Source organism: Aquarana catesbeiana, linkage group LG10 (genome assembly GCF_042186555.1).
Source record: "Aquarana catesbeiana isolate 2022-GZ linkage group LG10, ASM4218655v1, whole genome shotgun sequence".
Taxonomy (NCBI): domain Eukaryota; kingdom Metazoa; phylum Chordata; class Amphibia; order Anura; family Ranidae; genus Aquarana; species Aquarana catesbeiana.
This window is the reverse complement of record NC_133333.1, coordinates 47,041,914-47,069,139: the sequence shown is the minus strand read 5'-3', so window position 1 is coordinate 47,069,139 and position 27,226 is coordinate 47,041,914. Positions and strand designations below refer to the sequence as shown.

At 42.0% G+C, this 27,226-nt stretch overlaps 1 protein-coding gene across 1 annotated transcript; it reads right to left on the bottom strand.

The window, feature by feature from the left end:
- Positions 1-336: 336 nt before the first annotated feature.
- Positions 337-27,226, bottom strand: TOMM40 (translocase of outer mitochondrial membrane 40). The gene is made up of 10 exons (XM_073602135.1): positions 27,067-27,226; positions 21,589-21,792; positions 19,184-19,251; positions 17,808-17,900; positions 13,804-13,905; positions 9,770-9,875; positions 6,971-7,093; positions 3,586-3,662; positions 2,633-2,735; positions 337-1,381 (listed from the first exon to the last, which is right to left on the bottom strand). Exons 2-10 carry the CDS (start codon positions 21,785-21,787, stop codon positions 1,242-1,244), a joined length of 1,011 nt encoding a protein of 336 aa, XP_073458236.1. The 5' UTR covers positions 21,788-21,792; positions 27,067-27,226; the 3' UTR covers positions 337-1,241.

The window sequence follows — 27,226 nt, the reverse complement described above, 5'->3', positions numbered from 1 at the left end:
TTGGCAGGGCATTCCCTGAGGGGGAAAAAAAAAGTCCCACACTGCATACTAGCACATTACGACAGACTTGCCTGTAAAGTGGATCCCTCCGGCGGAGGGATGAGTGTGCCATCCATTCAGAGCCCAGTGCGCCGGTGATGTCACCAGCTTTTACAAATGTGAATATCTCCTCAACGGTATGCATTTAGGACACTTTCACTGTATCTAGATGTAAACTTTATTATATGCTTACCTTTAGGTACAGATGAAAAAGCGGATTTTACTACCGCTTTAGCAAGTGTTACCTCAGACTTCAAGATGGCTAATGATAAAATAAACCACACTGACAAAAAGTAATCCCGTTGCGGAAGTCAGTTTATTGGTTGCTGTACATGCCCGGTCATGACTTCGCTCTGGGCTCCACATCTGTTTTGTGTAAAAGATCAGTGTCATTATTCTCTTTATAACTTAAACATGATTTACATCCAAGCTCCTACAGAGAGAGGTCAGGAGGCAGCAGGAATGAAGCTTCCCTCCCCTCTCCAACAGCAGCACAAGGCCTAGGAGGACACAGGGCTCAGGCAGGTCCCATGAGAAGACCCTCTTCCTAGACGTGACACCTCCCTACCCCTGAAGCTAGAGCAGAACAGAACAAGATGGTGGATCAAACATCCATGGCATCACACTCAGACAGGCAAGTCACATTCATAACAGGGAGTTGTTGAGAAAACTGCATAAATGGCTTTAAAGGTACAAATAAAAATAATGAGAAAATGGTCCAAACAGGACACACACAGAAAGAAAACTCACTCAAACCAAAGTAATTGCTAACCTCGTGATCCAATATCTGATGACAGAACTTTTTATGCACAGAGCAACCAACCAAATGTTCTCTTACTATTCCATACCATACTTCAAACATGGAAAGAAGAATCAGATTGGTTGCTACAGACAAGCCAAATTCTTCCTTCAGACCTTTACCCAACCACGAGGTCCATCGTAAGAGACAAATAAAGACAAGAATGGCTTCCCCTCTGCACTAGGTACCCACATTAGATAATCGGGAAATTCCTCCACTGCCTCCCTAACCCCAATGATAAAATAAAGTCCATTAAAAAAAAAAAATGTGCCTGGCAGGAGTTTTGGGTTAGAAGGGAGAGTTAAGAAAATGGGGAGAGGGAGAAGGCAGTCAGAAAAGCAGAGGAAGAGGCCACATGTCTAGGTGTAGAGGAGAGACCACAAGCCGTGTGTGGAAGCTGATGTTAACCGATGGTCAAGCCGAAGCCGCACTGGAATTTGTTCTTCTTGTGGTTGAGGAAGGCTCCCATGGCTAGTGTGAGAGGAAGTGGTGGAAGTTTCTTTTCTAAAGTTGCCCCGACTATCCAATTGCTGTCCAATGAGCCTGCCAAAAAGGAACATACAAAATTAGCCAAGGACAAAGGTGAAAAAAAAAAAAAAAAAAAGAAGAAGATACCATGAACAAGGAGAAAAGAACATAACCACAAGAGGTAACAGCAGTTCTGGTTTCAGTAAAAACAAAAATTATCTATTTGCATTCCATAGGAACCGGTTGCATGTGCCCTGCCTAATTTTTCTTTCTGCAAACTCTATAGATTCCTCCAGGAGGTAAGAAGGAGCTAGAAAACTAAAAAGAAGCTAGCTCCACCTGCTGGCTACAAAGAATACTAAATATTATCTGGCACTTGAAAACTTTTTTTTTTTAGCAATCTATTTGGAATTTTACAGCAGAAGCAGCCTACAAGAGAACAATGCTGCGCAACAGTGTTGTCAGCACTTAAAAAAAATAAATAAAAAAACTGCATAAAGGACTACACTGGCTGAATTAACAGGTGCGTTTGTCAGAGTTTACAGGGGAACAAGAAAAGCTATGCATATGTGCTTACAATCAAGTGTGGCAGTGGATATTTTTTTTAAATAGGAGGCCATTGTTTTACTTTGGGTTTCATGTACACGGGACGTTTTAAAACCTCTCCTGAACGATTTAACTTGACAGATAGTAACCCACGTTTAAAAAACATCCGTTGTGCCACATTCACGTTTAGAAGCGTTTTTTGCATTGCAAATAGTCAAAAATGTATCTCCCTTAAAAACGCCTGTAAACAAAACGTGGCGAAACGCGTTTACAAGCTGTTACAGGCATTTGGCGTTTCAAATGCATCTGAACATCCGTCCTGAATGCATTTTTTTTTTGCTTTCCAAAAAATGCTTCTAAACTTAACTGCCTAGAAACGACTATAAACGACCCTGTGTACATGTACTGATAAGAGAACATAGAAGAGAGTTCAGGGGCAGCTGAAAAACAAAAAATCACGCCCAACTGCTCCTAAATGTCCATTTACCAGCAGCAGTGTACATGAGGCCTTAGAGTCGCTGACTATTTATGTACCAGGGTTTTATTTTATTTATTTTAAATGGTGAAAGATAAAGCCTACATTGGAAACATTACAGATTAAACAATCTTTAAACAAAAAAGGATCACAAAGCTGTCAAGCAATGTACACAAACTGAAGCAGTCTTTTTAAAGGAAAGGAAAAAAACAAACAAAAAAAAAACAACAAAAAAACATGGCTTAAACAGCAGTATTAGTCATATTATATTGCCCTCTAGTGGCCTAAATTCTAACTGTTCATACCTTTAAACAGTAGGTTGGCTTTGGGGAGGTCCAGCTGGTAACCAAAGGAGACACTTGTGTCCTGCATCCTGCCGCTAGCTTCAAACTCCACTCCTACTTGAAGCTGATGAAAATAAAAATAAAAAAAAAAAACTTTTAGGGGGAACACTGCCCAGTAACGGGGATAAGTGAATTGTTTATACTTGTCTATTTCCCAAAGACAGCTGTACACTCACTACTTTACATTGTAGCAAAGTGTCATTTTTTTCAGTGTTACACATGAAAAGATATAATAAAATATTTACAAAAATGTGAGGGGTGTACTCACTTTTGTGAGATTCTGTACTTAAAAAGTTCTTTAAAGTGACACTAAACTCTGGTTTAAAAAAAAAAAAAAATCTAAGCTAGTGTGTATTCTTAAATCAAAAAGTCCCTTCTATTGCTCTCCACTTCCTCTAAATGCCTTTTTTCCCCTGCTGTTATCAGACTTCTTGTTAGAGAGTGGTTACCTTTGTTCTCAATGGTCTCACTGCATACAGGAACGTAGCGCCATCCTATCCCGCTTGCTTATATGAACTAGGGATTATGGGATGTGTAGTTTGCATTAAGCAGTGCGCATAACCACAACTAATGTATACTGCTTGTTCCAAACAAATGGAAGAAAGGGGGGGGGGGGGGGGGGGGCGCAAGGTAGCTTACAGGGGACATACAAGGAGGCAGAAAAACAAAAGTCTGAAATGTAATAAAAAAAAGATTACAGCCCATTAAGTAGTAAATGTGTATGGGTTATTGTGGAAGAAGGATATTGTTTAGTGTCACTTTGAGGGAACAGAGAGCGATTTTAAAACCACACTCGCTTCACAACCAACATCCTCCCGCCACATCCTTCCACACCTGCCAGAAGTTGCCAACTGCGCCTATTATTAACTGACCCGAGATTCTGCTCATACACGATTCAAATACATCTAAAGTACCTGATCATTAGCTTTATGGTAATATGTTGCATGTGCTCCAGCTTGTCCTAGCGTTAGTGTCGCTGTCCAATTTGAAGCTACAAAGAAACCAATAAGCATTAATGAAGCAACAAGAAAAGAAGTTAAAACAAGTTATTTAAGCTAAGCATAGTAGCAGTAGTATATGGTAGGGATGCACCAATTCCACTTTTTTTTAGAAACAAGTACATAAATATATATATGTAGTGGGGATCGAAAGTTTGGGCACCCCAGGTAAAAATGTGTATTAATGTGAATAACGAAGCCAAGGAAAGATGGAAAAATCTCCAAATGGCATCAAATTACAGATTAGACATTCTTATAATATGTCAAAAAAAGTTAGATTTTATTTCCATCATTTACACTTTCAAAATAACAGAAAACAAAAAAATGGCGTCTGCAAAAGTTTGGGCACCCTGCAGAATTTATAGCATGCACTGCCCCCTTTGCAAAGCTGAGACCTGCCAGTGTCATGGATTGTTCTCAATCATCGTCTGGGAAGACCAGGTGATGTCAATCTCAAAGGTTTTAAATGGCCAGACTCATCTGACCTTACCCCAACAATCAGCACCATGGGTTCTTCTAAGCAGTTGTCTAGAAAACGGAAACTGAAAATAGTTGACGCTCACAAAGCTGGAGAAGGCTATAAGAAGATAGCAAAGCATTTTCAGATGTCAATATCCTCTGTTCAGAATGTAATTAAGAAATGGCAGTCATCAGGAACAGTGGAAGTTAAAGAGATACTTGTACAAATATGGTCTTCATGGAAGAGTCATCAGAAGAAAACCTCTTCTACGTCCTCACCACAAAAATCAATGCCTGAGGCATTTTGGAAACAAGTTCTGTGGACCGATGAGGTTAAAATAGAACTTTTTGGCCAGAATGAGCAAAGGTACGTTTGGAGAAGAAAGGGCACAGAATTGAATGAAAAGAACCTCTGTTCAACTGTTAAGCATGGGGGTGGATCAATCATGCTTTGGGGTTGTATTGCAGCCAGTGGCACAGGGAACATTTCACGAGTAGAAGGAAAAATGGATTCAATAAAATTTCAGCAAATTTCGGATGGTAACTTGATGCCATCTGTGAAAAAGCTGAAGTTAAAAAGAGGATGGCTTCTACAAATGGATAATGATCCTAAACACACCTCAAAATCCACGGAGGATTACATCAAGAGGCGTAAACTGAAGGTTTTGCCATGGCCTTCACAATCTCCTGACCTCAACATTATTGAAAATCTATGGATAGACCTTAAAAGAGCAGTGCGTGACAGACAGCCCAGTAATCTCAAAGAACTGAAAGACTTTTGTAAGGAAGAATGGGCAAAGATACCTCAAACAAGAATTGAAAGACTCTTGGCTGGCTACAAAAAGCGTTTACAAGCTGTGATACTTACCAAAGGGGGCAGTACAAGATATTAACTCTGCAGGGTGCCCAAACTTTTGCAAACGCCATTTTTTTGTTTTCTGTAATTTTCAAAGTGTAAATGATGGAAAAAAAATCTAACTTTTTTGACATCATATAAGAATGTCTAATCTGTAATTTGATGCCATTTGGAGATTTTTCCATCTTTCCTTGGCTTCATTATGCACATTAATACACATTTTTACCTGGGGTGCCCAAACTTTCAATCTCCACTGTGTGTGTGGGTGTATATATAATTTTTTTAAGTACTCGCCGATACCAAGTACCGATTTCTTGTATTTCCTAAAATGACAGAAATAGGTGAGGAGGAGCAGGGATGGGGGTCTCCATCATCTATCCGTGTGCTGTGTAATATTACCATCTGGATGAGACCAAGTGATGAAGAAACACAGCACTCCCAACACTCAGCACTGTTGGCCCCACAACTACAAGGACCATGCTGTCATCCTACGTCCGCCGCCTCCTCCACAAGTCCCATCTTCTGTCCCCCTCCTTCTGCAGTCCATACAATATGTTTGCATGCAGGAGTAAGTAACATAAAATATAGAGTATTGAGTGCAAAAGTCAAGAGGAGAGTGAGGTCTGGGTGTAGGAAGAGAGAGACAAAGGAGGGAGAGAGAGAGATTCTATATGACACTACAAATCACAGCATGGCAGAATCCCATTCCTCACCTCACACAGCACAAGGAGATGTCCACTATAGCCCGTTAGCCTTCCCCTCCATATATATGGGCAGCACAGGGTTAACAATGGGCTCCTGATTATAGTACCGCTGTATCCTAGTCCACACTCATAGGGCAGCACAGGGTTAAACCATGGGGCTGAGAGAGAAGGCATGGCCAGTCACACACCTACCTCCCAGGTCCCATCCCAGTCAAATCTTCACCTGGAGGGCTGAGGAAGTATTCCTGCAAACCCACACTCCCCTGCGATGGTACAACCAGGCTGTTCCTCTCTCCATCCATGGTAGACGCCACAGACACTGATGGCTAGCAGCAATTGCCCCTGGTTGGGTTTACATTCATCTGTCAGCAGGAACCCCACTGACAAATAAATAAGTCATCAGTTGTTAAGGACGCTCCTTAACAACTGATAATTGCTGCATTCTTTTGTACCAGTATTCTCCTTTTAAACATTACATCCTGAACATGTCATTGAATCCAGAACTCTTTTACAAGCTTCCCTTCTGCTCACCTTCTCTAATTTGTCAACATAAGCAGTCTTATTAAATGCAAGAAAAAAGGAACTGGTGCTCTATTGAGCAAAAACTATAACTCTAATACCATATATGAAACCCAAATATAAATTCCTTTTGATATTCAGTGTCTGCTCGGTGAGAACATATACGGTGAAATTATTATTAATAAACATCCAATTAAAAATAAAAAACTCTATATTCCCAAGGATAAAAAGGTAAAGAGTGTGGTGTCCATCCGTAAAAAGACAGCCAAATGTCAGAAAGTCATCACCAGACACCTTTGGGTGCAATGCCTGCTCACTTTACTCTATTACCCATTACAGGTCATACTGCGCCTTTAAGATTTTGTATTATTGGCCTGGTATGCCTCCAGTTAGATGGCCTCCACTTGTGATATGCCTTTTAGATTGGGCAAGCTCCGATTGGGACCAAATGATCAGGATATATTAAGGAATATGCTCATAGCGTATTAAGCTTTCTTATAAAGAAATTTATATTTGTGTATCATATAACGATATTTATTAGAGCTATATATTTTCTGCTGAACGGCGCACCATTTCTTTCTTACATTTATTTTGAGTGGTAGGCGTTTCACCATTTATTAGTGGTGCAGCAGTTTACTGCAGGAGTCCTGCATGGCACCCGCCATCTGCCCCATTCACACACTTAATGTGGATGGGGGGGGGATCCTTCCGGTGCGCTATTGTACATTTATTAATGCATATATATTTTATATGGAATTATTACCTGTGTATCTTCCTGCTAATGACATCACAGTTCCCTCCTCCCCAGGACGCCGATGATATACAAGTTCTCCTCCTAGTGCTAGATTAGGTGTGATGCTCTGCAGATAGTGTGCAACCACAATACCTAGAGACAAAACATATTCATTTGCTTATGGACTGCTGAAACACTTGGAATTGTATATTAAACACAATGAGTAATATTATGGCAGGAAATAAACACTTTTTAATATAGTGCACAATTTATTTGAGACTATTTGACATGCAGAAGTCATGTTATCGAAAATATTTTGAAATAACATTTATTCAATTATATCATGTGCCGTTGGCATCCAGTGGTCTTTCAAATCTAGTATAGTATAAAATCAAATTTTTATTTTTAAATATTTTTTTTTTAATCTGTGCTGCTACAGTAAATAAAATCTTAAATCTGAACGCCAGTCAAAAAGATACCAATAAATAATAGCCTATTGAAAGATGCAAGAAATCCAGCTTTTGCTGCAACATTCACCCTCAATTAAGAGATTTACCCTACTGTACTTTTTTCTGCCACTAGATGTTCTCAGTCTGATGGCCAACATTATTCAACCCACTTCCTCTGAGCCCAGGTCAGTCTGTACCCTCTCCCAGGCTGTGGACAGTGAACAGAGAAGCAGCATAGTGGGGGGTTCCTCTATGTGTTATGACCCTATCGGCATGCTCCTGGCTCCTTGTACTGCTTCTTCATCTCATTCCCCACTCTGCAAGAGGCTGGTGCTCATCCTTTTCTTTGTACTGGTGATCATAGTCACCAAGATAGAAAAGGGAAAATCCAAAATTATAGAGTTGTCCCCAGAACAATGGGACTTTGTCAAATGTGGGCACCTACCTAAGAAGGAATCCACCCCCCCCCCCCCCCAAAAAAAAAAAAAAAAAAAAAAAAGCCAACAGCGGTTTTAACCTCTCTACTCCATGCAAAAGAAATAAGAACTAGGGTATACATATATGTTAATGATTACAGAGCTGCATACATTTGTGTCTTTGATATTTGCCTAGAATTCAGATTAACTGCAGCCATTATATAAATCCCTTTTTCTTTTTCCTTTTAAAACCTTTTACCAGTCATAATTTTTGTTTGATTGGTCTCTGTGTTAAGCTGTCCATCTGTAGAGCAGTAATACATTCAATTAGTCAGGGAGCAATTTGGGAAAACCTCCTACTACACTCAGCAAATGTAAGCAGCTATTGGGGGACGCCAGTGGATACCATGTTCTATTGATTTCAAAACAAATTCCCCCCCCCACCCTTTCATCTAGTTGTTTATGTAGTCACATAAAAATGCAGGAATATATCTAATGTAAGATGAGGCAGGGGGAGTGCTGTAGGGTTGTCCAGTGTCGGTGATATAGGTATGGTCTTGTAATAGGATTTGCTCGAGTTTGTGGTTTTTTTTTCCTTGGTATAGATGTACACTAAAACCGTGGTTTGAGAGTGTTTTGCAAGACGAGCTAATTTTTTTTTATAAATTTTGACTTGATGAACAAGCAATGTCTTGATATAAGAGTAGCGTCACCTCACAACTGAGAATAAAAGAGAAGAGAGGCAACTAACTGTAGCAATATGGTTACATTTAATGAAGGTACAACATTTAGCAACTCACATGGTTAATGATTAAAACAGGCACATCTAAATATGCAGACATCCGGGGTAAAGTTCTCACATAGATCATCCTCCGCACCGCCATCAACATCATCACTTCCCCGCTGCGCTTCACGAGCTCTTCAAGCCTCGCTTTCAGATCGCTATACTGAAGGGTAGTCTTCCCGGTCACGACTGCAGACTGACAGCGGTGAGAGCCGGCGGTGCGGAGGATGATCTATGTGGACAATCATCAACCACACGAGTTTCTAAATGTTGTACCTTCATTAATGTAACTATATTGCTACACTTAGAGGCGCCTCTCATCTCTTTTATACTCTGTGTAGCTCCTGCTGGATTTTGCTTCTAATCCCCTTGTGGAGGCTTCCATTTGTTGATGGACATTTTATGGTTACACAACCATCACATTGCTAGAATCTTTTTATATGGACTATAAACTGAAGAACTTATGAATAAATGGTTGTGGAACGAATCATCTGAGTTTACATTATTTCTTATGAGGAAATTTGCTTTGATATACAAGTGCTTTGGATTACAAGCATGTTTCCAGAATGAATTATGCTCGCAATCCAAGATTTTACTGTAATGAAAAATAAGCAATAAAGATTATAAAAATTAAAAAAAAATTATATTAAAAACATATTTGGCATTAAAGTGGAAGTTCAGCCAAAACCTACTCTCAGCCACATCCTAAAACAAATCTATCTAACCCTGGGAAAGGAAAAAGCGATATATGTACCTTTTCTGAAGCCGTTACAGTCTCCAGCAGCTGCTTTGTAGAGAGAGAAAGCTGACAGTGGTTGTTAAAATGCCTGGGAAGTGACGTCACCCATAGAGTTATTATGGGGCTTCCGTTGTCGGCTGCCTCTCCTGCACATTGAAGCTGCACCTGACAGCTCAGCGTGGGACCGGACCGGCTACAGAATAGGCAAGAACAGCAATCTCTTCTTCATAGGGTTAGATAGATTAGTTTAGAATGTGGCTGGCAGTAGGTTTAGCTAAACGACCACTTTAAGGGGTAAAAAAAAAAAAAAAAAAAACCCAACTGAGCATTAGAAATATAAATATTGAACTTTATTAGTTTTGTCAAAGAACAGCTTAAAAAAAAAACACTTAGGAGGATTGAGCATTACACTTTGCTCTCATTTATTGATATTTTCCTTACCAGATCCCACTAGTATGTCTGGGTTGCCCAATGTGACAGCAGCTGTAAAGTCTTCACCTCTGTATTCTGTGTCTAATTGCCAATTCACAAACTTGGACTGCTGGGTCTGAGAAAGCAAGATGCAGATTACAGAAAGAGTAAGTAAGGATCAATGATAAAACAGGTACCACTCTCTAATGTGCTTTGCGATTACCAACAACTACTCTGAAAAACTATTGTGCTCTATAAAGAAGAACTCTTCAGTTTCTTTCAAAGGACACAATAATTTTACAGCTACTCAAATTAACCCAAATCTGCCACTACAGGGGCAATTGCGTTTGGAATGAGAATGGCACATCTGCAAGATAAAAGGTTGGGGAAGGAATCAGTTGTGTGGGATTGAGAGAGTTCAGACAGATGTTTACTAGCATTCCTAAGAGCTGAACAGTGGATCTGCTGTAACATCACAAAAGCAAGTGCATGTCTTCACTTATCATCCGGTGGGTAAAAAAAATACTTACCGTATTTATTGGCATATAACACGCACTTTTTTCCCCTTAAAATCAGGGGAAAATCGTGGGTGTGTTTTATACGCCGATCCACGTTGTTTGTGAGGGGTCAAACCGCCGCCGAAAAAGACCGTGAAGAGCCGAGCTCGGGTAAACTCGGGTCGGCTCTTCTCGGCTGCGCTCGTAATGATGCCGTCCCACCTCCCTGCTGTCTGAAAGGGAGAGGAGTGAGCATTGGCGAAAAAGACCGAGCCGAGTGTACTGTGTACTCGGCTCAGCTGGGCTCCGCTCGCAGTCCCGCCTCCTAGCCCCGCCATTGGACTGGTGATGTGTCCAACATAGGAGCCGGGCCAATGGGTGGGACTGCGAGACGAGCGGCGCAATAATTTAAAACATCTCAGCGGTGCAGTCATTAAACGATAATGCTGCAATTTTGGGCAAGGCTGCGGATGAACACTGGCCAAGGCTGCAGATAGACACTTCAAATGTAAGTTTTTTTCCTTAAACTTCCCTCCTAAACTTGGGGTGCGTGTTATACGCCAATAAATACAGTACTTTCTATTTCCACTAACTAATCCAATAGTCTCCCTACCAAATCTTCTTAGGGAATTCGATAGATACGGAAACCTATCTAACCTAAAATAAATATGCAGCGATGGGGATCAATTTAACACCGAGTGGACTGAGCTCCTAACAATCCCAGTTTAAAGTCAAGTGGTGAAACAGCGCCCTCAGTTATCTTGGAACCCTTATACCGAGCAACTTGACACGCACTTATGCACTCAGTTTTACACCCCTGTTAACTTATGCCCTGAACACAGGAGCGGAATTTCTGTCGGAAAAATCTTGGATGGTTTTTCCGATGGAATTCCGCTCAAGCTTGCCTTGCATACACACGGTCACACAAAAGTTCTCGGAACTTTCGACCTTCAAGAACGCAACGACGTACAACACTACGACGAGCCGAGAAAATGAAGTTCAATGCTTCCAAGCATGCGTCGAATTGTTTCTGAGCATGCGTGATTTTTTGCGTGTCAGAATTGCATACAGACGATCACATTTTCGGATAGGAACTTTTTTCGACCAAAAAATAGAGAACATGCTCTCAATCTTTTGCTGGCTGGAATTCCGCCAGCAAAAGTCCGATGGAGCATGCACACAGTCGCATTTTCCGACCAAAAGCTCACATCGGTCTTTTGCTGGCAGGATTTCCGATCGTGTGTACGGGGCATAAGACACGCTTGCCACTAGAGGAGTGGAATAAGGGACTTCACTCCTGGTTTGGTATGTGTAACCTCCTTAAAATGAGTGTACTCCTGAGATGCCTATACTTACTACAAGCATTACCAGTCAAAATTACACCCCGGTACTTTAACCAAACACATTTGCTTTTTACTAAATTTGTTTGGGCACACTCTAAGCTGCGATTGAGTAGATGCTATCTCACACTGCCTAAACACTATTGTGTGGGCAATTATTATTTAGCAGGTCATCTGGGACGAATTGTTGATTGGAACCGACACATTAAGAATAAACTCTGGACACAATTAGAGCAAGCCCAGACTTCTGTCCCGTTGAAAGGGGCTGTGTGGTGCTGTGACCAGTTACCGTCGGCCTTGACATCCCGATGTTGCAACGCACTCATCGCCTTCGTGTCTACCTGCCCTCCCCCTTCATCCCTCTTTCTCCAAATGCTTTCCACGGGACCCAACGGATCCCCCCTTTGATCTTTTCTGTAACTTTATTCACTCTATCAATATTCAGGGTCAGAGCAGTTCCACTGCTCCTTTACACCAAAGGGGATTATAACATTCCTCACTCAACAACTTAAGATGCAAATATCAGGTGACTTATGAAGTCATGGTACAGGCTGTCACGATTTACTGTTATCAATGTCATGTATTGTACGTATCTGACAAACAACCAGCATTTTTTTGTTGCAATTACCTATTTCCCCCTATTTCTGATGTCATGATGGTCTTGTGTATTTTTTCCCTGACTCTTTCTTAAAACAGTAAAATTTATATTTGAAAAAAATATATATAGTTCCTTTCCATGTGTTTAAATAGTGTATTTAGCTATTTGACAGGGGTTGCTCTTCAAAAAAAAAAAAAAAAATGTTGCAATTCTCAGCTGACAGAATTGTTAAGCAAGCTAACAGAGAACACAAAAAGCTACAGTGAAGGCCAATTTCACTTAAAGCGGTTGTATAGCTATTTTTTAAACTTTTACCTATAGGTAAGCCTATAATAAGGCTTACCTGTAGGTAAAAAAAAATATCTCCTAAAGCTGTATGGTTTAGGAGATATTCCCCTCGCAATGAGCCGCTGACTGCAGCGGCGCATTCGCACAGGGGGATTCTCGGTTGAAAGCCCGGCAGCCGCCGGACTATGCCAGAAAAAAAGTCTCCCGTGGGAGTGACGACATCGCAGCTCCTGCCACTCACAGCGCCGGAGCCGCGATACCCGGAAGGCACGCCGAGGGGAAATGTCAGCTCCCTCGGCGTGGACTGGGTGAGATGCCGGCGCCTCGTTCTAAGGTAAGTATCTCATAATGAGCTAGTATGCGGTGCATACTAGCTCATTATGCCTTTTCCCTTACAGGTGTAGGGGAAAAAAAAAAAGTCAGCGGGTTTACTACCGCTTTAAAATGCAGGTCTTCCTGTACTCAATTACTTCTAACATTATTCAGGGACTTCAAGGAGCAAAATATGTGCAATTTGGTTAGTAAATACACATAGCTGCAGCCACTAGTAGGACAATAACTTTCACCACATGATCTCCATAAAGTTATTTTATATTACAAAGCATTCAAAACTCATCTGGCTACATACTGGACATATTCAGCAGGGGAGAGCAAGGAGACCTTGCTACTGGAGTATTAAAGGGAACCTTGATTCAACCCTCCAGCGTCCACTAAAACATTCACCTTTACTGCTTTAGGCTGGGTTCACACATGCTGCGGCCACAGGTCACAGCAGGGGGTCCAGTGCATTCTTATTCACCGATTCAGGTCTGAATTTTTTGCCTGAATTTGCACCTGAATCAGAACCAAAAACGCACAGGACCCAAATGCCAACTGCAGCCGCGTGAACTGCCTCCATTGAGAGCCGGACACACTCTTTCGTCATGCAAATTGGATGTGGAGAAACTTGCATCTAATTTGTATATGTGTGAACCTTGCCTTAACAGTCCAGAAGCACACCACTGTGCATTTTGTTTCTGTTTTATTGTTTTGAGCCATACTGCTTTTTCTGTAAACGAACCCCTCAGTCTTGCAGCCAAGGAAAAAGTTAAGGGACAAGTTCACTTTTTTAGAAAAAATAATAAATACACATATTTTGCATTGCTGTTTGCATTTTATTAATGGTTCCTAAGAGGTGGGTGTGACAAATAGGGCATAATGGGAAGCGGATAGCAATAGCTGCTCTCCGGTATAAACTAGTCCCTTAATCAATCAACTGACATAAAGCACCCTGAATAAAATGTTCCTGGACATTAAAGTGAGGCTTCTGGAATTAAAACTATGCACAGACACGTTTGTTACCTGAATGGCAATCTTTGATCGGACGCACTGAGTGAGTTGATGGATTACTTGTGCGTTCAGGCTGCCGCTGTTATCTAGGTCTCCAACTAAAACAGGAAATGCCTGGGAAAACAAAAACACAAGAGCATAAGCAAGTCACCTAAACAAAGTGATTCAGTTCTCAACCTCAAGGCATTTCTGCTGAGCACATGTTGCACACTTCTAAATCTTTTGTGTCACTGCAAGCTGGCTAGACAGAGGCTCAATTTACTAAGCTATAGCACATGTGCTCTGATGGTTATCAACTTATGAACTAAAGAAATCCTCAAATGCAGCCCCTGTCATCACCAAAGGGCCACATATAATGTTCAATATATGTAATGCTTGAGTAGACTGTCAGAAACTGCAGACCTACTAGAGAAAATTAGGTTCGGAGTGTGGACATGCTTCATTTTTTGCTGGGGATTTGCTGGGGATATGCTGCAGAAGACAATATGAAACTGGGAATATAATACACGAGGCTAGTAGAGATCAACACTCCCACTATAGACTGCTGAGGTCTGAGGGCTGCACATCATATAACAAAGGGCTGCAGGTTGGGCACCAGGGCTTTAAACAGTGCACAACAATAGAAGCAAGAGGTCCCTGCTGCAGTCAAGTCCCATCCCACCGTGGTCACTAAGTGGGTCAAGTGTAGGAAATGTCTCCCAAGGGAAGATCTCTCTCCAAAACCTTATCCCGATTGTGGGGAACCCATCGTTCCCTCCTGGTTTAAAAGATCCTGGATTCAGGGACATGGTCCACACAGATGTTTGTAGAGCCTTTTGATTTTATCTCTTCCCCTTTGTCAGTGGTTCTCAACGCCTGTCCTCAGGACCCACGAACAGGCCAGGTTTGAAAGAGAAATAATCCACTAGGACTCCACTGGTCTTACATCAGCAACAGCAGACTCATGCGGGAAATGTGATGCTAACCCAGGGACATCTTACATATATCTTAGTCGTACCCCTACATACCTTCCTTTAGGGTAGAGGTCTTAAAAAGGCTGTTAAAAAAAGAATTCACAGATTTCCTGATAACCGACATTGTTCTTACTTCACCATAACATCCCCAGGAAGACACATACAGTGCATCCAGAACATATTCACAGCGCCTCACTTTATCCACTTTATCGCAGCCTTATTCCAAAATGGATTAAATTCATTCTTTTCCTCAAAATTCTACCAACAAAACCCTAGAATGACAGCGTAAAAAGTTTGAAATCTTTGCAAATTAAAAAAAAAAAAAAAAAAAAATCCTATGTACATAAGTATTTATAGCCTTTGCCAGAACACTCAAAATTGAGCTGAGGTGCATCCTTTTTCCACTGATCATCCTTAAGATGTTTCTACAACTTGATTGGAGGCCACCTGTGGTAAATTCAGTTGAGTGGACATGATTTGGAAATGCACACACCTGTGAGTGACCACAAACCAAGCCATGAAGTCCAAGGAATTGTCTGTAGACCTCCGAGACAGGATTGTATCAAGGCACAGATCTGGGGAAAGGTATAGAAAAATTTCTGCAGCATTAAAGGTCCCAATGAGTACAGTGGCCTCCATCATCCATAAATGGAAGAAGTTTGGAACCACCAGGACTCTTCCTAGAGCGGGCCGCTCAGCAAAACTCAGCGATCGGGGGAGAAGGGCCTTAGGGAGGTGACCAAGAACCCGATGGGCACTCTGACAGGTTTGTTTTTCTGGAAGAAAACTTCCAGAAAAACAACCATATGTCCACCAATCAGGTCTGTATGGTAGAGTGGCCCGACAAAAGCCACATGACAGCTCACTTGGAGTTTACCAAAAGGCACTTGAAGGACTATCAGACCATGAAAAACAGAATTCTGTGGTCTGATGAAACAAAGATTGAACTCTTTGGCCTGAATGGCAAGCATGTCTGGAGGAAACCAGGCATCATTCATCACCTGGCCAATACTGTGGGGATGTCCTTAAGCATCAGGCTCGAGGGAAAGATGAATGCAGCAATGTATAGAGACATCCTTGATGAAAACCTGTTTCAGAGCACTCTGGACCTCAGACTGGGGCAAAGGTTCATCTTCCAACAGGACAATGACCCTAAGCACACAGCCAAGACAACAAAGGAGTGGCTACGGGACAACTCTGTGAATGTCCTTGAGTGGCTCAGACTTGAACCCGATTGAACATCTCTGGAGAGATCTGAAAATGGCTCTGCACTGACACTCCCCATCCACCCTGATGGAGCTTGAGAGGTCCTGCAAAGAAGAATGGGAGAAACTGCTCAAATAGGTGTGCCAAGCTTGTAACATCATACTCAAAAAGACTTGAGGCTGTAATTGGTGCCAAAGGTGCTTCAACAAAGTATTGAGCAAAGGCTGTGAATACTTATGTTCATGTGATTTTTTTTATTTTTAATAAATTTGCAAATATTTCAAACAAACTTCTTTCACGTTATCATTATGGAGTATTATTTGGATTAAATTCATTATTTTCCTCAAAATTCTACATTTTGGAATAAGGCTGTAACATAACAAAATGTGGAAAAAGTAAAGCGCTGTATATACTTTCCGAATGCACTGTATAGGATCACGACCCTTCCCCATTTATTCCACGTAGCCAGGAGATCCCAACTCTACAACCTCAATTACCCTGAGGAATAGACAAGGTTAAAGATAACAAGCCAATTGAAGACTTTACTGCTTACAGCAAAAGCACTCTCAATAAATTGCCTTGGTTCTATTGGAATGAGTTCTCTTTTACTTCTGAATATGAAGCCCTCATGTGTGCTTGTACTATGGCCACCTGTACTTTGGTGGCCATATTCTTTCAGACACTTCCTATTATGTTATCTCTTTTGCGGCAATTATTGATGCTGTGCAATGAGACCATTTAGCTTCAAGGTTACCTGAACAGTTGTGATTACTTAAAATGTATATTGTACTGTATTAAGGACTTGCTCAAGACTTGCTGTATTTCATTGGCTTTCCATTCATGAAAGAATTGCATTGTCTCCCCTGCATGGGTTTCTGGTTTAAAAAAACTGCAGCTTTCACTCATGTGGAGCAATGCACCTATCATAGCTGTAGGTCATTTGCATACCTCCTAAAACCAAGCCGAAAAACAATGTTGCCCTATCCTGCCCTGTTGCTAGGACGTTACTATGATGCTCTCAGTCATTACTGCTTTCCCCCTCATCACAGAAGTGAACTCTGATTCAAAATCCCAAACACGCATGGTGTTCTATCTTCACTGTTATAGCAGTGCTGAGCTCAGACCTACTATGATTGGTGAGGGGTTAACGATTATATATGTGCAGGGTATTAACAAATAGAGAGCACTCCTGTGATTGTGGGGCAAACAGTATCAGCTGGAAGCATCGTAGCAACAAGGCAGGATGGCGGAACGCCATCTTTGGGAGTTTTTAGGCCAGGCTTCAGAAGATACATATGCTATGGCAAGTGCATTTTTTAGTCAAAGCTGTACGGTTTGCTTTTATCTACTGGCACCCCTTCATTATACTGGCAGTTTCTTGTAAAGGTGAACTAAACTTTTAAATGAAGGTTTACTTAAAATAAAGAGAAGGGCGGCCTTTATTATATCTTCCAGCAATTCTCAAGTAAGAAAGTGTTCTAGGGGAACAAAAGGGACTGAAATGTGGGCAAAAGAGATCTATAAGAAGAATGCACCAGTAATTACAGACTATTTTTTTTTTTAATTAACCAGCCATGCAGAGAGAGAAATTCGACATCTGTGCTATGTATAAATACAATGTGCATTTTCCAAATCAATATAACTTTTATATTACATAATTTATCAGAAAAAATTAATTACCAACACTAGTGAAAGAGTTGTATCCATGTTATTTACAAAGAGCAGATGGCCATTTAGTCATATAATTACAGTATATATGGTAAGAATCTACAGCTTTATGTGAACGTTAAAAAACATTTTTAGTGTAAAATTCTAACAGTGTAGAATTTTCAGTTCAGTTAGAGATTATAAATTCACCTCTGCTGGGCTCAGCTGCTTTGTTCCAACATATGTGGCTCCAAAATGATAATTTGAATCACCGACAGTACTGAGTGCGATTGTATGGTTTACCTGAGAGACAAGACAAGAAATGAGTTAAACTGACATGGTATGTGTGCCAGACCATCTGTCAAAAGAGACCGAAAGCAGCTCCAAGTCACAAACTAATTTAAAAAGCTCTATATCAAGTAAATACTGTAACTGCAATAATGTCATTGATTCTGGATAAGACTGCTATCTCCCGTGTTATGTGACACTGCTCATCCCCACTGATTAACACTACAAAAGTTGCTTGAGTCAGGGGCCATATGTAAAGATATCCCCGATACACCATTAGTAATAAGCAAACCATTTATTCCCTACTATAGAAGGCCACTACTAGCCTGAGGAAGGGGTTCTCAACAGCCACAATAAGGACAAGATTGGACCACCCATTGTTCTCTACGTAGCGGTGGATGTCAGCCTACATATGTCCATTGACGCCCGCCGGCATCTGATCCGATCCACTAAAAACAGACAGATGGGAATACGTTCGCCATCCGTCTGGCGGATCGGATGACAGCCGGATGGAAGTGGACAGGCAGTCCATTTCCATCCGACTGCCCTACAGAGAACAGTGGGCTGTGTCACCTGCCTGTTTAGCAGGGATCAGAATAGCGATCCCCACTGAGCAGGCAGATGCACTCGATGGATTCTGCTCCATCTGAAAGGGGCTTAACAGTTTGGATTCAAACTTTGTTAGTAACACTCCCCTCCCACCAGATAAACTACTTTTCTCCAAAAGTATCTCAGTTGCTCCTTCAAACAGGGAGAAATAGCGTTGAAAAAAAAAAAAAGAGCACTAATGCAGCCACCACATCAAAGGATTGCTAAGCTGCAATACATGACATTTTTGGGTTTGAGTTTATTACTGTTTAAGGGCGGTTCACACCATGCCCGCACATCAATCACACAGAAATGAACTGTGCGTTCTTGTGCGATTCAGACCGCTTGCAAAACACATTCCATTTGCGGTCTGCAGCGGGTGTCAATATAAAAAGTTAATGACACCCCAAACACAGGTTGCAACCGCATTGCATTTTCTTGCACCAGATCACATGGTACTTTTGTATAAAAGAACCATACGATCTGGTTACAGTGCATTTTAAAACAGTGCATGCACTACTTTTGGTGCAGTATGGTGCGATTTTAGCTCAATCAACATCAATGGGCTGAAATCACACTGCACAGAACCACATGTGACTTGCACAGGAACGCACAGCTCGTTCCTATGAGGGCATGGTATGAACCGGCCCTAAATGCATCATTAAGTATATTGTTATTTTTGATCATAGATATGCTTTAATGGGCCTTACCTGGAAATAGTTACTCAACCCTTTATTTACAGTAAGTTTCACACCTTCCATCTGCATGGGGAATAATTCTGTGAGAAGAAAGCAAATCAAAGGAAATACATACACAGAAGTTTGTAATCTGACAAGAGACAGACAGACACATGCTTTACAATTAATTTGCACTTGGGAGACTACTTTGGGCCACTGAGGCACTCCATCATAGTAATGCGCCAATGAAAAGTGCAGGGGGGGGGGCAAATTACAACACTACCTGAAAATGGAACTTTACCCATCCAGGATGGACTGGCATTTGTACACAATGGAAGCTGCTGCAGATATATGCAGGCACCTCTAGTCCTGCACGTTATACCTGCTTGAAAAGAAGAAAGAAATGGCTGCACATCCAGAACTTCCGATTGCCTTATATTTTGCTTCACAAAGATAACACCAAAGACACCAAACTGTGGTCAATAGACGCGTTTCACACATACATCTTGTGCTTAAAGTGGAGTTTCACCCACATTTACAACTATTTAGCATCTCTCACTAAACTGTGCACTGTAAGCAAATTGGATATTTTTTTTTTTCTCAGTACCTACTGTATATCTGCTGTATTCATTTTTCACTTCCTCCTCCCTGGCCGCGGCCCATCACATCATTTCCTGTTTGCAATGCCTTCTGGGAAGGGGCAGCAACTTCCTCTGAAACTGCTGTTGCTATGGAAATCTGACCTGAAACCTATTACATTGCTTGTGCTGCACTGAGCATGTGCGAGATCTGCAAGGATGAGATCCAGGAAGAAATACAGTCTGGCTTCAGATGCCCACACTTAAGAGGGCCACGGCCTGCTGGAAGTTTATAAAATAACAAACTACTGCTATAAACTAACAAAACAGACCTTCGTTTACTGACTAACTTTACTAGAATACATTAGGCTTGTGTATTATAGGGGTATTTTTATTTAAAAAGTATAATTTCGGCCAGAACACCACTTTAATCAATAATGATTAAGCACGAGATGCATGTGTGAAACGCGTCTATTGACCACAGTTTGGTGTCTTTGGTGTTATCTTTGTGAAGCAAAATAAAAGGCAATCGGAAGTTCTGGATGTGCAGCCATTTCTTTCTTCTTTTCAAGCAGGTATAAAGTTCAACCATTCATTTTCAACCACAGTGACGGGAAAATTTGGAAATTGTAAATTCCTTTTGACCAAGAAGTTTTCTGACAGTGTATGTGGTTTTTGTTCAAAAATTACATTCATTTTAAAAAGAGGAATGTTAAAAACAAGTGAAAATTTCGTTCACGTGATTTTGCTGCGATTCGCATTTTTGATTTTTTTTGCCCAATTGTTGTTGGGCAGATCAAAAAAAAAAAAAAAAAAAAAAAAAAACACAAATTACTGCAAAAATGCATTAAATGCTTTTCTGCAGCTTCTCCATTGAAGTATATTGAACCAAAAAAAGCACAATTTTGCGTTAAAAAAGTCCCTAACCCTTTCTAAATACGCAGCAGCTGAAAAAAGCATAGATGTGAACGTGTCCCATAGGAAACCATGTATATGAACTGTAGTGAGTTTCTACAAAAAGCACCAAAAAAAAAAAAAAAAAACACACAGATGTGAACCAGGTCTAAGACGTTTAGTAACATAATGGGGTTAAAAAAAAAAAAAAAAAACAAACTAAAATTAGCCCTTTATAGTACAAAAATCAGCAGATAATCTCTTCTGTAAGGGGTTCATTTATTTACTGTAGAACTATGAAAGTAATATTTACAGTAGCGATTATTTGCTCTTTTTGTACTATAAAGGGCTCATTTTAGGCATTTTTTAACCACATTATGTTACTGGCCGATTAATCGATTATGAAAATAGTAATCGATTAGTTGTTTCAGCCCTACTACCTATATGCAGGATCTTCCCCCTGTAGTGTGTTAAATGTTTAGGCAGACAGAAGCAGGTGCCAGGTTATCAGAAAAAAAAAAAAAATTCACATCCTGTATGCCAGGTCCAATCTGGCAGAGATCTGCGGCAGTTTTCTATACTGAAAATTGCAAACCCACTGCAGTTTCTAATATACTCAGAAACTGGGCAGGTTCCACAGATAGACTTGAAACAACCCTATCTGCTTTGTTAAAGTGGCCCATGCCACTCGCACCAGTTTCCTTCACCAAAGCTTTGATAATTGACCACAAAAAAAATCTATCAGAGGAACATGGAGAATTTCAAGAGGCTGTCAAAGCAGCACATCGAAGGGAAAATGTATAAAAAGTAAAAGCACAAAGATCTCTGTTTGTGTAATTCTCTATAATTTTATGTATAGATTCTCATGTCATACTTTATCATGAGGAAAAGAGTCAAATTGCAGAAGCTGCTGCATTTTCTTAAATACCGTCCTTATGATTATAGAACTCCGTGTCTCAGACTCACCTTTGCATTTGCGGTGACACTCTTCAAAAGTTCCGGGATTAGGTAACCGTTCCTCCTGAGGTTCCTTCTTTTCTGCTACTTGTCCCAGGCCAGAGACGGGGGGCATTGTGAAGCCAGGAGGCACAGATACTAAACCGGGTCCCACAGGGGACCCTGCAGGAGGGGGAGAGGGAGAGCTGGCAGCCAAGACATTCCCCATGATTACTGTGAAAACAAATAAAGGGAAGAAACATTTAAGAGGACATTCTTTTTTTTAATTAAAAAACATGTTATTACTTATCTGCCCTGTACATCAATTTTGCACAGAGCAGTCCCAATCCTCATCTTGGGTCCCCCCGCCAGGGCAGCATCTGGAAGGCCATAGACAGGCACATGTCTCACCATGGATGTTAGAATAGATCTGCCTATCTAACTTCTGTATGGTGGGCCTAATAATCAACATATCAAGGCAGTAGGTTCCTGACGATTTCACATAGACTAGGATGGGAAAACATACTGTACCCTGCTGTAGATCAGAACATTAAATGCTGATCTTTTACTTTGCCCCTCCCTCCTAAGTCTCCCTATTGGTCTTTTAATGTAACCGACAGCCTCAATCCCCAACAGGGAGACTTGGAGGACGAAGCGCCAAAAGTAGAGATATGCATATAAATTCATCTTTCTAGTCGGGTCATTTGAATACACAGGCCAAATATTCATGGCCTTAAAAAAAAGCCACTTTTATAAATGAATGATTAATCTTAAAGCCAGAAATACATGGGTCGAATTCTGAAAGAATTTTCTTTAGAAAATCTTAACTAAGAACTTTTGTTCGAATTTAACACCATTAGTGGGCCACAGCAACAGCCGATTTTCGTGCAGCTATCGAATTTTTAATCAATGATGGGAGAATTGTGTGAGAAAGAAAATCGAAAAAGAAATGCACATGAGCTGTGACCTGGAAATAAAAGAAGCTTCCCAGCCCAAAAAATTATTTTCTGTAGCTAAAGGAGGTGAAATTGAAGGCTTGGTTGGTCAAATTTCAAAATCAATGGTGGCACCATCTGATAACAAAACGCACACATTTTCTGATTTTCAAAAGAAAACTTTGTTCCGAATTCAACTCATGTATCGCCTGAGATTTTTTAAAATTCCAAATAAACTTGAGCCCATCAGAGTACTTAATGTACCCCCCCCCCCCTCCCCCGGCATCACAACCTGCGCCGTTTAGCAGAACTCGCCTGATGTTCACTGCAATAACGTCACCGGTGCATGCATGCGCATTTTGGCCCCATTGACGGCGTGCTCAGTGCACCATTAGTCTAATCTCATTGAGATTGCAGTGTGTTTTAAAAGCTAGAGAATAGAATAGTGGCCTTATGGTTGGGGATGTGCAGTTCTGCTCTTTCTCCTCCTCTTCTATCATATTCTGCATTATTTTATTTTTTTTTGTGGAGGGGGAGCAGGTACCTAGTTTTGGCAGGTACCCACTCCTGCTTGAATCACCTAGGCCCCTTCCCTCCCCGCAACCTTCTGAGACATGCTGCGTGCTCCAGGAGGCCGCGGACTATTCAGTAGGGAGTGGGAAGCCAGCTGTGAAGTCACAAGGAGTCAGAGCCGGCTTACCACAGTTAACATGCTGGCGCCGGGGACCTGAAGACCAGTGAAGAACTGGCCTGGATGAGGACAGCGCTGAATCCCTGGACAGGTAAGTGTCTGTTTATTAAAAGTCAGCAGCTGCTGTATTTGTTGCTGTTGACTTTAATTTTTTTGTAACCTGGCTGAAGCTCATCTTTAATGTGACTGTTTGCCAATGAAGCCTATGCATTGCATAATATCTGAATCTGGTGAATGAGTCCACCAATAACCAGATTCAGATATTATATTTGAATGGGTATATATCCTGTGACTTTTATATTATTTTTTAACTGCATTTTTATAACTTTCTATAGCCCTGATGAAGGGGGAGGGGAGTCTGTTTTGCACCTGAATCTGTTGTGAACCAAATTGTATCCCTGCAACTTCAAACTCTTGAATGTCTTGTCCTCTCTCAATGTCCTGTTATGCCGTGTACACACGGGCGGACTTTTCGACCGTACTGGTCCGACGGACCGAGTCCGGTGGACAATTCGACCGTGTGTGGGCTTCATCGGACCTTCAGCGGACTTTTTCGGTCGAAAATCTGACGGACTTTAGATTTGGAACATGTTTCAAATCTTTACGTCAGAACTTCGCCCGACCCAGTTCCTATCGAAAAGTCCACTAGTCTGTATGCTAGTCCGACGGACAAAAACCGACGCTAGGGCAGCTATTGGCTATCAACTTCCTTATTTTAGTCCGGTCGTACGTCATCACGTACGAATCCCTTGGACTTTGGTGTGATTGTGTGTAGGCAAGTCCGTTCATTCGGAAAGTCCGTCGGATAGACCATCGGACCAGTCCGGTCGAAAAGTCCGCTCGTGTGTACGCAGCATTAGTGTATGTGGTTTCAGGTCAGTGACAGCCAGGCAACTAGCATTTTAAGCAGGTGGTCAGCAACAGCTGCCTCCATATTTAGGCAAACATAGACTTCATTTTTTTTGACCCCCATTTGTAAAGAGTAGGGAAGGGTTAGAATCCCTCCCTAAAATTTTTAGCTCTGCCTGGGGTTATTTGCAGTCACTTCTTGGTGTGTTACTGGGAGAGGAAGATCAGGGGGAAAACCTTCCAGAGCTGAAGTGGGTATGCCCCATACATTAGAAACCATCTGACATTCCACCAGTGAGTGCAGCTGCCTGTCCGACAGAAGCCGACCGAATAAGATGAGAGCTTGCAGTGGGGGGGGGGGTGTAATTACTGGGGCAACATCATATGACATTGTCCCAGAACGAGAGGGGATCCCATCCGCCATAATTTTACTATATGTTGGGTGGGAGGTGGTTAAAGCAGTTCTGAAAGCAAAAGGTGCTAGCAAGGTGTACCTAATAAAGTGGCCGGTGTGTGTATATACACACACAGTGGGAGTTATTTACTAAAGGCAAATCCACTTTGCACTTGAAATTGCACTGAAAGTCCACTTGGAAGTGCGGTCGCTGTAAATCTGAGGGGTAGATCTGAAATGAGGGGAAGCTCTGCTGATTTTATTATCCAATCATGTGCAAGCTAAAATGCTGTTTTTTATTTTCCTTGCATGTCCCCCTCGGATCTACAGCGACTGCAAGTTCAAGTGCACTTTGCACTTGTAGTTTGCACTTGTATTGCAAAGTGGATTTGCCTTTCGTAAATAACCCCCATTATCTCACAAAAGTGAGTACACCCCTCACATTTTTGTAAATATTTTATTATATCTTTTCATGTGACAACACTGAAGAAATGACACTTTGCTACAATGTAAAGTAGTGAGTGTACAGCTTGTATAACAGTGTATATTTGCTGTCCCCTCAAAATAACTCAACACAACCATTAATGTCTAAACCGCTGGCAACAAAAGTGAGTACACCCCTAAATGAAAATGTCCAAATTGGGCCCAATTAGCCATTTTCCCTCCCTGGTGTCATGTGACTCGTTAGTGGTACAAGGTCTCAGGTGTGAATGGGGAGCAGGTGTGTTCAATTTGGTGTTATCGCTCTCATACTGGTCACTGAAAGTTCAAAGATGGCCTAGGCTACAAGAAGATTGCCAAGACCCTGAAACTGAGCTGCAGCATGATGGCCAAGACCATACAGCGGTTTGACAGGACAGGTTCCACTCAGAACAGGCCTCGCCATGGTCAACCAAACGAGTTGAGTGCACGTGCTCAGCGTCATATCCAGAGGTTGTCTTTGGGAAATAGATGAATGAGTGTTGCCAGCATTGCTGCAGAGGTTGAAGGGGTGGGGGGGTCAGCCTGTCAGTGCTCAGACCATACACCACACACTGCATCAAAGTGGTCTGCATGGCTGTCATTCTAGAAGGAAGCCTCTTCTAAAGATGATGCACAAGAAAGCCTGCAAACAGTTTGCTGAAGACAAGCAGACTAAGGACATGGATTACTGGAACCATGTCCTGTGGTCTGATGAGACCAAGATAAACTTATTTGGTTGAGATGGTGTCAAGCGTGTGTGGCGGCAACCAGGTGAGGAGTACAAAGACAAGTGTGTCTTGCCTATGATCAAGCATGGTGGTGGGAGTGTCATGGTCTGGGGCTGCATGAGTTCTGCCGTCACTGGGGAGCTACAGTTCATTGAGGGAACCATGAATGCAAACATGTACTGTGACATACTGAAGCAGAGCATGATCCCTTCCCTTCGGAGACTGGGCCACAGGGCAGTATTCCAACATGATAACAACCCTAAACACACCTCCAAGACGACAACTGCCTTGCTGAAAAAAGCTGAGGGTAAAGGTGATGGACTGGCCAAGCATGTCTCCAGACCTAAACCCTATTGAGCGTCTGTGGGGCATCCTCAAATGGAAGGTGGAGGAGCGAAAGGTCTCTAACATCCACCAGCTCTGTGATGTCGTCGTGGAGGAGCGGAAGAGGACTCCAGTGGCAACCTGTGAAGTTCTGGTGAACTCCATGCCCAAGAGGGTTAAGGCAGTGCTGGAAAATAATGGTGGCCACACAAAATATTGACACTTTGGGCCCAATTTGGACATTTTCACTTAGGGGTGTACTCACTTTTGTTGCCAGCGGTTTAGACATTAATGGCTGTGTGTTGAGTTATTTTGAGGGGACAGCAAATTTACACTGTTATACAAGCTGTACACTCACTACTTTACATTGTAGCAAAGTGTAATTTCTTCAGTGTTGTCACACGAAAAGAAATAAAATATTTACAAAAATGTGAGGGGTGTACTAACTTTTGTGAGATAGTGTGTTTATGTAAAGCGCTGCATAAATTGTTGGCACTATAGAAGTACCTTTAAAAAAAATCTGCCCATCCCCCACTCATAGAGCTGCCTTGTGTCCCCGTTGGGGAGATTTCCCACCAATTCCTGTCCTGGAGACACAACAGGAAGTCAATCTTATCAAGTCCTCGCACACTTCCTGTTTCAGGGTGACAACACCACCCCATAGATCCAGGGAGTGTTGTCACTCCAGAACAGGAAGTGTACTACTAGCAGGAATATATAGAGGGATAAAAGGCCTGTAAAGGGAAAACTAATGCAGACAGCTCCCCTGAGCGGTAATAGATGGGATTTGTATTGTTAGGATTCATGTATTTCTATACTATGGGGTGTAGACCCCCCAGGGATGAATGTTGATGACTTGGTACAATGATCACAGTCTGGGTGTCACCTATTCATGTAGGCCATGGTGTCATCAGGACAGGCCCCTCCCCCACTGACCCCCCAGCCTCTGCCCACCTTGTACCCTCCTGAGGAGGCCAGTATACAGCCTCCTCCCTCCACCATGTCCCATTCATACTTAGTGTGCCAGCCTATAACCCACCCAGCCCACCATCCCCCTCCGCTATCCCCGGGTACCCCTTCTTCCCACTCCCTCTCCTTCTCCTTCTCCCCCCAGGCCAGCCTCACCTTTCCTCTCCTCTCCTGCGCTCTCCAGGCTTTTTCACATACACTCAGACACGATACGAGCAACCAAGACCGCTGGCCGTCCCAGCCCCGCCTCTTCTTCTTCGCTATTGACGGAGAGGCGACACCACGCCCCCTCTCTCTCTCCTCATTGGCCCGCTCC